This window comes from Sturnira hondurensis, unplaced genomic scaffold (genome assembly GCF_014824575.4).
Source record: "Sturnira hondurensis isolate 20B ecotype Veracruz unplaced genomic scaffold, ASM1482457v3 Scaffold0010803, whole genome shotgun sequence".
Classification (NCBI taxonomy): domain Eukaryota; kingdom Metazoa; phylum Chordata; class Mammalia; order Chiroptera; family Phyllostomidae; genus Sturnira; species Sturnira hondurensis.
This window is the reverse complement of record NW_028083434.1, coordinates 1,036,696-1,052,889: the sequence shown is the minus strand read 5'-3', so window position 1 is coordinate 1,052,889 and position 16,194 is coordinate 1,036,696. Positions and strand designations below refer to the sequence as shown.

The following is a 16,194-nucleotide window of genomic DNA, read 5'->3' as shown; positions in this document are numbered from 1 at the left end:
CTTTCTGGGAATTTTTTTCTACCTTGGCCTCCAGCTTGCTGATTCTATCTATCCTCTGCTTCATGTAGCCTGGTTTTGATTTCTTCTACTGTGTTTTTCCATTCATAAATTGTATTCTTCATTTCCTCCTGGCTCTTACCAATACTTTCTATTTCCTCTTTCATGCTGACGTGGTTCATAGTAAGTTTGTTGTGCCTTCTCTGTAGTTTTTGGTGATTTTCACTTAGCTCATTGAGCTTTCTTATAACCATTGCTTTGAACTCAATATCTGATAGTTTACTTGCCTCTGTTTCATTTAGTACTCTTTCTAGGGATTCCTCCTTTCCTTTCTATTTGGGGTTGTTTCTTTGTCTTCCCATTTTTTGGCAGACTCTCTTGTTATCCTCTGCTTCTTGTTTGCTTCTGCCTCTTAAATTTATCTGCTTTAACTCTCTGTCTTTGTGGTGTGAACTTCTAGGGTGGAGACCTGTGTGATTCCATGGTCCATTCTCCACTATCTCCTGAATGCTCTCGGGATGCCATTTATCCCATTTATGTTGGCTCTGTGGATGTAATGGGTTTTGATTGTTGTTGGGTCATTCTTTGGTGGGTCCTTCCCTCCAGCTGGTTGACTAGGGTCACTCCACCTACCATGTCTTGTATGCTGTTGTGCAGGTACTGCCAGAACAAAGCCACATCTGCAAAAATAGTTCACATCCACAGTCCCACTATGAACAGTAAATGAACCAGTGTTAATAAAGGTGTAAAGAGATCAAGATTATTGTAAGAAAGGAAAGCGAATATGAGGTGACCTACTGAAAGAAAAATGACTTCAAGAGGGTAGAGGGAGGAACACAAATAAGAGTAAGGAACTGGAGCAATGAGAAGAGAGTAGGTATAATTCATATGGTAAATAAAAAAGGGAATGAAGAAGACAGAATGGAGTAAGAGAAGGGGAGTGTATAGTATTGGGTTTAAACAGTAATTTAAAAAATAAAATAAAGTGAGAAAGAGAAACAAAAGGGGGGAAGTAAATAAATAATAAAAAATAAAGACCAAATTGGAGAAAAGGATCCACCACAGCACTACCAACAATAAATGAGCTAAAATTAATACAGGTAGGATAAGAATTGCAGGGGGAAATGAAGAAAGAAAAGCTTAAGAGATGTCTAGAGGAGAGGGAAGTGCTTTTGAGATGATAGAGGGACAGCGAATAGCAAATGTAAGGAAAGAAAACCAGGCTAAGACAGGGAAAAATTAAACTTGGAGATGAAAAAGAAACAAAGAAAAAAGGGGGCACGATGAAAGGGTAAAAAAAACAGGCTTAGAGGGGGACAGTAAAATTTGAGATTTGAAATACAAAAAATAGTGAAGTTCTAGAGATAAAATGGAAAAAATGCAACAACTACCTTATCCACAACCAACAAGCAAAGATTGTTAAATGTGGAGAGAGAGTGTGGGTATTTAAGAGCAGGAAAAAGGATGTGAGATGACCATTGACAAGAAAATTGATTTTGAGAGGCTGGACAGGGCAGAAATAATAAGAGTGCATAATGGAAACAAATTGTAGGAAGAGAGAAAACAAATTTTAAAATTAAAATAATGAGAGGAAAGAAGGAGATAAATGGGGTAAGAGAAGGGAGGAGCAAAATCTGTGAGTTAAAATAACCTATAATATAAAATTTAGTGACTTATGTACAAACTTGAAGGACAAGAAATAAATGTTGAAAGCTATGCAGGAAAGAAAATATCACAACTCATGGAAAAGGCTATGGTGGGTTTCCTCTTAATAGCATCTAGTATTTACCACTGTTTTTGCTTTCTTGATCTACCTCTGGTGATATCGGATGGTGACCCCCGTCTTGCCTTAGGCTGCCTATTTGAGACAACCAGAGATCTACTCTCTATGGCTGACTCTTTCGGTTGTTAATCTAGTCACTCTGTACTCAGCAGTCAAGCTGAAGCACCATAGTTGGGGCAGAGTCCCTCCTGGGGGTGAGGCTATTGCTTCCCCTCTGGCTGCTGCCACTTGGAGGGGAGTAGTCTGCTTGAGCAAGATGGCTCCTGCAGTATGAGGATGACTCAGCACCAGGATCCTGGCAGCTGCTCTCTCAGTTCTCTCCCTAAAGCCTCTGTTCCCCAACTCTCCTCAAGTGTCTCCAGTCCACTCTGCCTCTTCCTTCACTGGAGCACTGGTTAAGTGGCTGCAAACGAAATCTATGCATTGGCCCTTTAAACAGCTCTTTGAGTCTGTAGCCAAATGTCTCTGGCAGAGAGAAACCCCTCTGCTTTTTGCAGCTGGCTGGGTGATATCTGTGTATTTTTTCGGCTCTGGTGCTCTAGGCTGGGGAGCCCATCTTAGGGTTTATACCTCACACTCAGATGTATACAACTGGCCACTTAAATATCTCTCCGTCACTTCACCTGCCACCTATAGGTGCCCAACTAGTCCTCTCCTGTCTGCACTGCATTCCCTACCAGTCACGTTCTGCTGAAGCTGTTTCTTTGGTCCGTAGTTATAAGGTTTCTTCTGCTATTGTTCAGTTGTTTATTCCAGATGATTTTTCCACCGTTTAGTTGTATTTCCAGATTGGTCCTGGGAGAAGGTTAGTGTAACTTCTCCTCACTCCTCCACCATCTTTTCCAATCTAAGTTTTAATTTCTAATGTGATAAGTTACAATAGATATAATCCACATAAACAAAAGCTCATTGAGGTCCTTATTAAGTTTTAAGTATGCAAAGAGTTCCTTAGACTGAAAAGTTTGAGAACTACTGATGTTGTGTACTTCATTTATGACAATATTTTAACAGTTCTTTACCTGAACTAGAATTTTGTTTTCTCATCTTCTCAGTAGCTATTACTGTTTTCATTTTACAAATAGAAAACTAAGGTCAAAGAGGATGAATAAACATCCTATAGGTTTGGCAACCAGAAAATTTCCCACTTAGTTATTCAGCCTATGTCTAGTGTTCTCATCCCTAGTCTGTAGATTTTTAGTTGACATTTTCCCCTAGTGGATAAAATTTACCCCTGTGAGTCATGGCTGGTGTGGCTCAGTGGATTGAATGACGGCTCAATTCCCAATCAGGGCACATGCCTGGGTTTCAGGCCAGGTCCCCAGTAGGAGAGCACTTGAGAGGCAACTACACGTTGATATTTCTGTCCCCCCCTCTCTCCCTCCCTTCCCCTCTCTAAAAATTAATTTTAAAAATCTGTAAAAAATTTACCCCTATAAGATGTGAATTAATTAATAGTACAATCCTGAGGTTACTTTAGAAAATAGTCATTATAGTATATCTTGTGGAACTTTTATAAAGTAGTTTGGCTTTGAAGGGCCATTTATGCATTAATTTTTCTCCTGGTTATCTTTTACATATGAATTATAATGAAAGCATATCCTTATAGATAAAATCGTTAGCCTGAATGTGATATAAAAATTACTTTGCAGAAAATAAGGTTTACTATAGTGCCCAATCCCAAAAACTAGCATAAAATATTTTAAAATACAAGCAATAATTGCAAAGTAGTAGGCCATAAAATTCCAGTGAATTTTATATCTTTAGGGTCATCTAGCTGTTTTCTTCTAATAAATGAAGTGTGAAAGTCAACAGAGACATATCTTTTGACTTCTGACCAAGGTGGAGGTGTATATAGATATACTTTGCTTCTGTGTACAACCAAAAGAAGGACAACAAATTTAAAAACAAAAATAACCACAACTGCCAGAAAATCAAACTGTATGGAAGTCTGGCAACCAAGGAGTTAAAGAAGAAACATTCATGCGGACTGGTAGGAGGGGCACAGATAGGCAGCCAGGGCAGAGAGGACCTGCAGCAAGGCAATTACTGGAGGACCGGAATGGGCAAGTCGGCAGCTGGCAGACTAGGTGGTCCCACATTTGTGTGCAGATAACTATGAAGAACAACGGGAGCACCAAGAAACAGCACAACCCAGGGTTCTGGCACAGGGAAATAAAGCCTCAAAACCTCTGGCTGTAAAAAACCTATGGTGGTACCAGCAGGAGAACTCTCCCAGCCTCAGGAGAGTTCATTGGAGACACCCGCCCACCCAGGAATCAGCACCAGAAAGGCCTGGATTTGCTTGTGGAAAGCGGGGGGATTGACTGAAAGCCACTGAGGGATGAGCAAGTGGCATTGTTCCCTCTAGGACCCCTCCCCCACACACAACAGCACAAGGCAGCGATTTGGGTTGCCCCACCCTGGCAAATACCTAAGGCTCTGCCCCTTACAGTGTAACAGCTGTAAGAGACAAAAAAATATATATATGGCCCAAATGAAAGAACAGGTGAAAATTCCAAAAATAGAACTAAAGGATGAAGAGATAGCCAACCTATCAGATGCACAGTTCAAACCATTGGTAATCAGGATGCTCAGAGAAATGGTTGAGTAAGGTTGCAAAATGGAGGGAAAAGTGAAGTTGATACAAAGTGAAATGAAGAGAAATGTACAGGGAATCAACAGTGAAGGGAAAAAACAGGACTCAAATAAACGATTTGGAACAGAAGGAAGAAATAAACATTAAATATTAAGAGAATGAAGAAAAAAGAATTAAAAAAATATGAGTTTTAGAAACCTCTGGGACAACTTTATACGTTCCAACATCCAAATCATAGGCATGCCAGAAGAAGAGGAAGAGTGTGAGATTGAAAACTTATTTTAAAAAATAATGGGGAACTTCCCCAATCTGGCCAAGGAAATAGACTTCCAGGAAGTCCAGGAATCTCAGAGAGTCCCAAAGAAGTTGGACCCAAGGAAGCACACACCAAGGCACATCATAATTACATTACCCAAGATTAAAGATAAGGAGAGAATCTTAAAAGCAGCAAGAGAAATGGAGATAGTTACCTACAGAAGACTTCCCATAAGGCTATCAGCTGATTTCTCAAAAGAAACCTTGCATGCAAGAAGGGGCTGGAAAGGAGTATTCAAAGTGACGAAAAGCAAGGACCTATAACCAAGATTACTTTATCCAGAAAAGCTATCATTTAGAATGGAAGGGCAGAGAAAGTGCTTCCCAGATAAAGTCAAGTTAAAGGAGCTCATCCTCACCAAGCCATTATTATATGAAATGTTAAAGGGACTTAGCTGAGGAAAAGCAGATGAAGAAAAATATGAGCAGTAAAATGACAACAGACTCACAACTATCAACAACTGAAGGTAAAATGAAAACAAAAACAAACTAAGCAAACAACTTGAACAGGAACAGAATCACAGAAATGGAGATCACATGGAGGGTTATCAGTGGGGAGGGAGAGGGAGAGAATGGGGGGAAAGGTACAGGGAATAGGAAGCATAAATGGTTGGTACAGAATAGATGGGGATGTTAAGAATAGTATAGGAAATAGAGAAGCCAAAGAATTTACATGTACAACCCATGGACATGAACTAAGGGGAGGGGAGATGCAGGATAGAGGGGAAGAAAGGGGGAGGAAGTAGGACAACTGTAATACCATAATCAATAAAATATATAAAAAAGAAGAAAGTCAACAGAGACAAAAGTTGAAAACCTAAATAAAATTTGGGGCAAAATAATAAAGTTATTGAAGAAATATTTTTTCAAAGTGTACTTAAACTTCATGTGTTCAGTCTTTCAAGAAAATATCTAATTCCTACAATAGTAAAACTAAGTACCTACACAATCGTAAGACACTCTTTGGAGGTACCTTTCATGCAAAGGGAATTTGCTGGAAAAAGTAGGGGTCAGAGGCAAACAACCAAATTCTGTCATCAGTGTTACAGGGTGCAGCCAAGAGGGGAACCCCAAAATAGGGATTTGGAATGGGGTCCAGAACTCAAGGTGTCCAGGAAATATTAGAAAGATACATGGTATGTGCTCACCCCTTCCCCCCGTCACAGGTGTGAGTTGGGGGAAGGGACAAATAGAGCAGGGCCATTGAGCTGTTTTTGTACAGCCAAAGCTGTGCAGCTAATCTATGGCATGGTCATTTAACATTTTTATAACCTTTAACTGGTTTCATAGATATGTTAAATAGCTGTGGCCATGCTCTGAGCCAGGGGGATGGAAAGGGACTCCCCCCCCAAGATGTAATTGGGGGCAGATCCTCCAGGTCACAGCGCCTGCATGAGAGCTTGGAGATGATTGGCCCCATGTCATGGGGCCATGCCTGCCCAGACTCACTATGGCAGCCCAGTAGACCTGGAAGGATATGGGAGTGCTGGTAAGTGTAGCTGATTGTAGGAGTAGGAAATGGGGCTGCAGAGGAAGATTGGCTTGGGGATTTAAACCAAGATGCCACAGCTTGGGTGGAGAGAATTACCATGCAGCTTTAGTGGAGAGCCACCACTGGGTTTTGGAAGAATGGCGACCCCCACACACACAGCTTTGCCAAGAAGAACCGTGCGGTTTTGGCCAGAGCAGGGACTTCTGCAGCTTTGGTAGAAGAGGACCACACAGCTTTGGGGTGCTCCCTTTAGCCACGTGGCTGGGAAGCAGGAGAGACTTTTCCTGGAGGAAGTGTGAAAGAACTCTTGCCAGTAGGCCATGAGAAGGTGCCACATAGTTTTTGATTAATTAGAGATCCTGCCTGGATGGCAACACAGCCCATAGTGCCAGCAACCTGAATCGTGGACACCTTCTTTTCCTGAGCTACAACACCCCAAATTAGGGCAGGGGGAGAAGGAAGCACTGTGGGTGTCTGGGTATCCGAAAGGACTTTGATATTTTATTGAAGACATTAGGTCACTACTTTAAGTCTGTATAGCTTTAAGTAAGCATTTCCTTTCCTTTTTCACAAGTCTCTGGCATTGAGAGACATCTTTCCTAAATCGGCGGACATAACAAACCTGGGGGAGTACTTTTGGTAATCACAGCCTTTGTACCCAATGATTGTTCTTTAAATTTCATTGAGGAAAATAGTGAGGTTCTGGTTGCTGGATTTGGTCTCAAAGGTCATGCTGTTAGTGACACTCCTACAAGTCTGCTTTAAGGTAATCAAAGTACCACTCTCTTTTGGCCGTACACAAAGGCAGGAAGGAAAGACCAAGATCATAAGTTTTAATGGTGCAAACACAGTAGTAATAAATTTTCATGTGCCAAAAAACAAAATGTGAAACAAACAGTTATCCATTCATCAATCAGGCATTTGGATTGTTTCCAATTATGGGGTATTATCAATAATGCTCCCATGAAGATTTGCATACAAGTGTTCATGTTGGAGTATCATCCTGTACCCCAAAAGGTTGCAGTTCAATTCCTGGTCAGGGTACATTCCTAGGTTTCAGTTTCAATCCCTGGTCAAGGTGCTTACAGAGGAAGCGATTGAACAATCTCTCTCTCTCTCTGTGTCTCCCCTTTCCACTCTTCCCCCTTCCTCTCTCTAAAAGCAATAAAGATATGTCTTCAGGTGAGGATAATAAAAATAAAATTCTGTATTCTTGTCACCAGTAGAAGGTCCTTAATGCTGAGAAAGAATTATCAGGTATTTATCTACTTGACATATATATGTATTACATTAATTCTATTTGCAAGACAAGTGATAACTATTCAAATAATTGAGTTAGAGATTTAAATAGTCAAACCATAGCCTTGGCTGGTGTAGCTCAGTGGATTGAGTGCCAGCCTGTGAACCAAAGGGTTGCTGGGTTGATTCCCAGTCAGGACACATGCCTAGGTTGAAGGCCAGGTGCCCAGTAGAGGGTGCGTGAGAGGCAACCACACGTTGATGTTTCTCTCCCTCTCTTTCTCCCTCCCCCTCTCTCTAAAAATAAATAAATAAAATCTTTCAAAAAATAGTCAAACCTCAGAACTACGGAAATTTGCTTATGTACTGAATTCACTAGAGATTCTTGTAATAGTAATTCAGTCATTTATAGCAGATTTTTCTGGAGTAAAAATAGTTTTTTTCCCTTTGGTCTAATTCAGTCTAGAAAATTTGGAATTGGAAAAACTAGGAAAGATTGCTTTTGCCATCCAAGATTAAAGACAAATATGAAGACTCAATTAGCTATTTATCCTAATATTTTAGATTTCTGGTGTCTAATATTTTTACTTGTTTTATAACTGAAATAGTTTTTAAGTATGTTTATTTTATGTTTAATATGTACATGAGAATTCAGAACACAAATTTTTGTTTTAAGGAAATAATATACCACCTTTTTTTAAAAAGATTTTATTTATTTTTACAGACAGGGGAAGGAAAGGACAAAGAGAAGGAGAGAGACATCAGTGTGTGGTTGCCTCTCGTGCACCCCCTACTGGGGACCTGGCCTGCAACCCAGGCATGTGCCCTGACTGAGCAATCGAACTGGTGACCCTTTGGTTCACAGACCTGTGCTCAATCTACTGAGCTACACCAGCCAGGGCCTAATATACCACCTTTTAAAAGCCCAAAGAATCACAGACACATAAGATTGTAAACTTCTGAAGGCACAGCTATGATTTATTCACCTTAGTTTTCATATTACTTTGAGCACAGAAGACAATGAGTAATTTTTAAAAAATTTAAATCCTCATCCAGAGACATTTTTCACTTCTTTCACAAAAAGAGGAAGGAGGGAGGGAGAGAGGGCCGGGGGGAGAGAGAGAGAACAACATGGATCAGCTGCCCTCTCATACCCACCCTGACTCGGGATTGAACCCAAAACCTGGGTCTGTGCCCTGATGGGGAACCAAACCTGTGACCTTTCATTCTTCAGGATGATGCTCCAACCAACTGAGCCACACTGTCCAGGGCGAGTGATTACTTTTTAATCAATTAATTTATGATGAAATTTATTCAACTACTTCTCTGTTCCTTTTAGTTAGCATGATAGAAACAAAAATATATAAACTAAAATTTTCTTTGAACATGTTTTCTTATAATAATAATTACATTTATTTCTGATGTGAAAAGTAAGCAGCTGTTAAAAGATTATTGTTACTTAGCATTTCGAAATTAAGATTCAGTAGAATATATTAAAGGGTAATTCTTCATTTTTACAAAAGGATACCTTTCAAAGATTCTTTGTAATTTAATAATTCATTAGATTTCTTCAAGTAGTAAATGCTTTATACATTCAACATTTGATTAAGTTTGCATTCATTGAGGAATAAACTAGTTATAGAAAGTGAGTAGCATTTGTATATCAAAAACATTAAACTCAAAAGGTAAGCTTTTTGTAGAAGAAAAGGAGTAAAGGTGTGTATATACTTAATTTAACAAATCCACTTTAATAGTAGGTATGTTTATTTTATAGGTCCGAAAGCTAAGACCTAACTTGCTACCTTGTCTGGAGTCTCATGGTAAGTTTGCTGGAGATCAAAATCAGACCCAAAGATTTCTGAATCCCAAGTTTAATGTTTTAATATTTGGTATTAAAGTGACTCATAAAATTGATTGATGTTGTATGTTGGTGCGTAGGTGACTCTGCAACTTGATGGATGACAATAAACCTTTTCAACCAAAAAGTAAGTATTGCTGCAGAAAATAATGCTAGTATGCGTGACTTTTGTACTTATAACCTTGCTTCATGAGAAAACGTGAGAAAGGTAGAGGTGAGCACATTTAACAAGTAAAATAGAGACACACTCAGATAGAAAACAGGTTGATGGCTATGGGGGGTTAGAGGGTAGAGGGATTGAGCAAAAGTGAAAAAAGACTCATGGACATGGACAACAGTGTGGTGATTGCTGGGGGAAAGGTATAAGGGGGATAAATGGCAATGGAAAAAATACAATAAAAATGTCTATGCTAAAATAAGTAAATAACACACTTACCAAACTAACATATGCTCATGGTGAAAAAGAACAATATACAATAAAAATGTTAGTAAACTAGAAATGAAGTATTTCTTCATCTCCAGAGATAACAATGCTTTTTATACATAATCACAAACTTTTTTATGTGTTGACAAAAACTAAATTATTTCTAAATAAAATCATACTATGTATGGTATTATGTGTCTTTAAATAATTTTTACTCAACAGTCTACCTTGAAATATATTGACAGTGGCAGCACCTAATTAAAAAAATGAGGAAGACCTATGAACATAGATGTAAATAATTTTATTATCAGTATGTATGGGTCTCCCTCATTTTTAAAAGATAATATTGCCTGACTTTGCCTAGTTTCTTAGCTTGTATATTGTCGTGTCTTAAGGGTCTACTGCGTATCCAGTAGACTACTGTACGTAAGAGAAAATACAAAGGAGGAAAAAATATACTCTTCACTCTCAAGGAGCTTACCTTGGAGTTAGACATACACAATTCAAACACATTAATAGTGACCATTTTGAGATTATGTATAGTAAATCTTGAATTACATGGAATAGACTGCCAATGTAGTAAGAGGTGGAAGAAAAACAAGGTCTAATGGTTTACTGAGGAAGTTAAAATTGAACTAAGTTGGGAAGAGGCAGGAAATTAATATTTTGTTGAATATCTGTATGAAGTTAGGTACTTTACATGAATTTTCTTGAATTTACCTTATTTCCTCAATTAGGTTGATAGTAAACCAACATTAGAAATGAGGAAACAGATCCAAGCAATTTCACCAGAGTCATATAATTAGAAGTAGTGCAGTGAAGATTTGAACTATTCAAGTTAATGTCAAGTTCATGCTATTTCTACTATACTTAAATTATGTAGACAGTCTACAGTAAGAAGGAAGGATATTTTAGATGGAAGAAGCAGGACAAATGAGTACTTTAAGGGACACAATGAGAATGGTGTTTTCAAGTACTCAGAATACACAAATGATAAACTGTATTACTTTTTACTTTTACTTAGAGCACTCTGTGTGTGTGTATAATATATGTGATATATATATATATAGTTTAGAAAAGAAAGGGATTGGTTCATAAAATTGGTTACATTGGGGAGGGTGGGAAAGTTTTTTTGTTTTGTTTTATGGTAGGTGGACTACTAAACATTAAATAGCATGCCAAGAAATGATTTTGGCATACCTATATAGAAGGGAAAATGATATTAAAGGGTTTTTTCCTTTGTTTTATATTTTATTTAATTTAAGATATATTTTATTGATTATGCTATTAGTTTTCCTAATTTATCCCTTTTATCCCCCCTCTACCCTGCACCCCCAACCCTCCAGCATTCCCCCCCTTAGTTCATGTCCATGTGTTGTACATATAAGTTCTTTTGACTTCTGTTTTCTATACCATTCTTAACCTCTCCCTGTCTATTTTATGCCTACCAGTTATGCTTCTTATTCCCAGTACCTTTTCCCCCATTCTTCCCCTCCCCTTCCCCACTAAGAACCCTCCATGTGATGTCCATTTCTCTGATTCTGTTCCTGTTCTGGTTATTTGCTTAGTTTTTGTTTTCTTTTTTTTCTTTTTTTTAAGGTTCATTTGTTGATAGTTGTGAATTTGTTGTCATATATTACTGTTCATATTTTTTGTCTTCTTAGATTAGTCCCTTTAACATTTCATATAATAAGGGCTTGGTGATGATGAACTCCTTTAACTTGACCTTATCGGGGAAGCACTTTATCTGCCCTTCCATTCTAAATGAGAGCTTTGCTGGATAGAGCCATCTTGGATGTAGGTCCTTGTCTTTCATGACTTCAAATACTTCTTTCTGGCCCCTTCTTGCCTGTAAGGTTTCTTTTGAGAAATTAGCTGATAGTCTTATGAGAACTCCTTTGTAGGTAACTCTATTTTTATCTTTAATCTTGGGTAACTTCATGATGATGTGCCTTGGTGTGTTCCTCTTTAGGTCTAACTTCTTCGGAACTCTCTGGGCTTCCTGGACTTCCTGGAAGTCTATTTGTTTTGCCCAATTGGGCAAGTTTTCCTTCATTATTGGTTCAAATAAGTTTTCAGTTTCTTGATCTTGTTCTCCTTCTGACACTTCTATAATTCAGATATTGGAACATCTAAAGTTGTCCCAGAGGTTCCTAAGCCTCCCTTTAATTTTTTGAATTCTTGTTTCTTCATGTTTCTTCTTGTTTCTTGTGTTCCAGTTGGATGTTTATTTCTTCCTTTCGTTCCATATCATTGATTTGAATCCTGGTTTCCTTCCTGTCACTGTTGGTTCCCTGAATATTTTGCTTTATTTCATTTGGGGTATCTTTCATTTGTTCTTTCGTTTTTCAACCAAGCTCAGTTAGTTCTGTGAGCATTTTGATACCAGGGCTTTAAATTCTCCGTCAGATAGGTTAGTTATCTCCTCATTACTTAGATCTCTTTCTGAAGGTTCGCTGTGTTCTTTCATTCGGGTCATATTTCTTTGTCTCAGGGCACCTGTTAAGTTGTAAGGGAGTGAGACCTTAGGCATTCACCAGGGTAGGGTGACCCTCCTTGCTGACTGTGGCACTGCCTGCAGGGGAGGGGCCGGAGGGGGAACAATGCAGCTTGCTTGCTCGGCGCTAGCCCCTCTTTCCAATGAACTCTCTTGTGTGAGACTGGGAGTTTCTGCCACCACAGCAACCACCATTGTACTCCACAGTCAACTCTTGAGTCTCAGTTTCCCATTCAGTCAACCCTGTCTACACAGTCCGTTGCCTCGCCACAATTTCTCTCTGTCTGCCACTTTACTGGTCTGGTTGTTTTGTTTGTTTCTTCAATTTCTTGGTTGTTGGAGTTCCATGCAGTGTGATTTTTCTGGCACTTCCGGTGGTCTCTTGATTTTAAATGGGCTGTCATCCTCCTTTTGTTTGTGTGAGGAAGCAAAGGGTTTCTACCTATGCCTCTATCTTAGCTGGAACTTAAAGTTTTTTAAGTAGCATGCATTTATTAAGGTATTTCTTTTGTTTGCAATCCCCAAATTATTTTATTTGCCTAGTACCTTTTAATTTTGAGTTAAAAGTAGAAATGACATTGTTTTAATCTGGTAAAATTACCTTTAGAAACTACTGCATTTAAAAGATGAATTAAAGATATCGTCTAAAAACAAGATATTTTTGTCTAAGCCTAAACCCTGGAATCTTGCTTTGTTTTTATTTTTATTGTTTAGTTGTTCCCTGTCCACATCTCATTCCATGTATTGAGCACCATTTTTATCTGTTCCTATTGCTACTATTTTAATTTTGATTGCTTCCTCAATACTTTTTAACCAGAAAAATACATGCCTCATTTTAAAAAGACAAATATGTAATCTGAAAGTTATAACTACCATTTCTTGAAGGATGTGAAAGAGCGAGAGAGGATTATTCACATGAGTATGTCTTTGTTTTGGGCCTATGTACTCCTATGTTTTTGTTGTTTTTAAGATTTTATTTATTTATCTTTAGAGGGGAAGGGAAGGAGAGAGGAAGAGAAATATCAATGTACGGTTGCCTCTCGTGCATCCCCTGCTGGGAACTGGCCTGCAACCCAGGCATGTGCCCTGACTGGGAATCTAACCACGATCCTTTGGTTCACAGTCCTGCGCTCAATCCACTGAGCTACACCAGCCAGGGCCTACTCCTATGGTTTTTTTTGAAGGCATCCACTATTACTAGTTTAGCTGTTTTTCTAATAATCATTTCCATATTTATAAAAATTTAATACACACATTATATGTGTGTGTATATGTTTATGAAGATTTTAGATTTCTTACACTTATGTCTCCCTCCAAGCATCACCCAATGTAGTTGTATTTGAATTTTTTGTTAAATTATATTTGTTGTTTTCATTATGAGGACCATAATAAACATTGTTCCCTGATGAGCATTGTACTATGGTATTAATATGTTATGGATACATTTACATTTTTCTGTTTTTAAAAATATACCCAGTAACTTAAATTTTTCATTTTTTAAAATTTGCTAAATTTAGTTAAGGTCTATAGCCAAGTCATTTCACACCCTTCTGTAACCTCTGAACTCAATTTTTTACATGGTAAAACTTGTAAGGTAATTTAACAATTTAGTGTGTGTGTGTGTGTGTGTGTGTGCGTGTGTGTGTGTTCTGCTGGAGACATTCCTCCTGAGAGTAATGTTCTCCTGCTGTACATTGCCTGGTTGCTCTCTAGACCTGTTGAATGGCTATTGTCCTGGGACTTTTCCATTGTCTTTGTATTACATTAAATGGCATGCTTTCTGCATCCTGGGTCTTCTTCCTTAAGTCTCATATTGGTGGATTCCTTCTAAGAAAGAGAGGGTGAATGGAGGGTAAATTTTGTCTGATGTTTTTGGTCTTCATTATTGATAAAAGAATATGTACCTTATGCCTAAAAAAAATCTTGGCTGCATATAGAATTTTAAATTGAAATGCATTTTCAGTAAGACTTTTGAAAGCAGTATTTTAACTTTCTTCTCTGTCTTGACTCTTACTGTCAGATGTAACACTATTCCCTCATCTCCAGCATTCTGAAATTTCACAATATGTCTCTCTACTGTATGTGTTTTCTTTTCTTAATTATTGTGCTAGGTCCTGGTGAGTCCTTTCTATCTGGAGATTTATATCCTTTACAACTGGATTTTTTTCTTGTATTTTTTACTTTGATTACATCCCGTTTTTTTCTTTGTTCTTTTTCTGGAACTTTTATAGGTGAGTTGGAACTTAGAAATTGATTTTCTAACAATCTTGTATATCCTCTCCCTCCCTCCCTCCCTCCCTCCCTCTCCCTCTCTCTCTCTCTCTCTCTCTCTCTCTCTCTCTCCATATATATATATACATACATATATATATATATTCCCCCAAAATAGATTTATAGTTGTCAGTATGCAAAACAGAGTTTATTCTTTTTTTTTATCCTCACCCGAGGATTTTAAAGAGAGGAAGGAAGAGAGAGAGACATCGATGTGAGAAAGAAACATCAGTCGGCTGCCTCCGGTATGTGCCCCAACTAGTGATCAAACCTGAAACCTAGGTATGTGCCCTGACGGGGAATCAAACCCTCAACCTTTTGATGTACAGGATGATGCCCAACCAACTGCAAGGCCAGAGTTTATTCTTGTATTATTATTTATTAATTATATTATTTTCCATTAAACAACTGTAAGGTAGTTCACTTTTGTTCACTCCTACATATATTTTAGTTCTACTTTTGGAACATTTATTCAACTTTGGCATTTGATATTTTACTGAATTTCGGCCATATTATTATAAACTTTTTGGTTTCTGAATGTTATTTTTTATAACATTCTTATCTTACCTCTCTAAAATCGCTAATTATATTCTCTGATATTTTCTCCTGCCCTGTATATTATCTCTGTCTTTTTTACAGTCTTTCTTTCTGTTTTATTGCTTTTGTATTTTACATTGGAGGTTTTAGTCATATTTCTGATTCTCAGTAGTTGTGCGTCCATATTTACAAATAGGGCACCAAGCTCTGGAGTGGGGAGTTGAAGGGGTAGAGGGAGTGAGCAAAAAAGAAAAAGGACTCACGGACATGGACAACAGTGTGGTGATTTCAGGAGAAGGGGGGTGAATGAAGATGGAAGAGAGTATAGGGGAGATAAATAGTAATGGGGGAAATATAATACAATTAAAAATCAAAATTAAAGAAATATTTAAGTTTTTAAAAAAGAATGAGACACCAAAATGATCACAAGGAGCTCTGTGTGCTTGGTCAGCACTTTTAGCTTGGTAGTTTTCACAGTATGTTCTTTGCTTAGTTCCTTCATGTGAGAAATGTCTCCATCTGTCTTGAGAAGGAATAAGCCTCACTCAATATTCCCTGTTTTCATTCTAGCACTTCATTCCTTCTTTGCTCTGTGCCTGGTACATCTCAATCTTGTTCAGTTTTTCTATTATATCTCCCACCTGTTGCTTCTTATTCCTAGTTTATCTCCTTTTTGTTAATGCCAAAGTCTGTGGAGTTTTTTTTCAGATAATAGGTACAGTCCCTTTCATAGATATAATTATACTCTAGTCATAAAACTAAAACTCAGTTTGATTATTCCTAAAACTTATTGGCCACTGCAAATAACCATTGACTGCCATTATGTAGCTACCTAGTTTAATTTTACTAGTTTAGATATTAGAGGTTGAATTTGAAGTTTCTTAATTTTGCTACCATTTACTGAGAAATATCAATTCAGTAACTGCTATTAGCATTATTAAAGTACATGTTAAATATCATGCTATATATTGTAGAAAAAGTATTTAAAAATAAGATTCGCTTTTCTCCTTTTGAAAATTAGATAATTCAAAAATGGCAGAACTCTTTATGGAATGTGAAGAAGAAGAACTGGAACCATGGCAGAAGAAAATAGAAGAACATCAGGATGAGGATGATGATGAGCTAATCTTTGTTGGAGAGATATCAAGTTCAAAACCAGCCATTTCAAGTAAGCATTTACTTTCT

The 16,194-nt window shown here is 37.8% G+C and overlaps 1 protein-coding gene across 6 annotated transcripts in view; it reads left to right on the top strand.

The window, feature by feature from the left end:
- ZNF280C (zinc finger protein 280C) overlaps positions 1-16,194 on the top strand; it is a 68,043-nt gene that overhangs the window by 8,084 nt on the left and 43,765 nt on the right. For 4 of the 6 annotated variants that reach the window (XM_037059329.1, XM_037059324.1, XM_037059325.1 and 1 more), the window contains exons 2-4: positions 9,197-9,242; positions 9,361-9,407; positions 16,031-16,177. In XM_037059329.1, the coding sequence (XP_036915224.1) occupies positions 9,377-9,407; positions 16,031-16,177 (178 nt within the window). In that variant the 5' untranslated portion in view covers positions 9,197-9,242; positions 9,361-9,376. Of the gene's footprint in view, positions 1-9,196; positions 9,243-9,360; positions 9,408-14,682; positions 14,755-16,030; positions 16,178-16,194 lie in introns of those variants that run through there. The other 2 variants (XM_037059327.1, XM_037059328.1) reach the window with 2 other exon arrangements.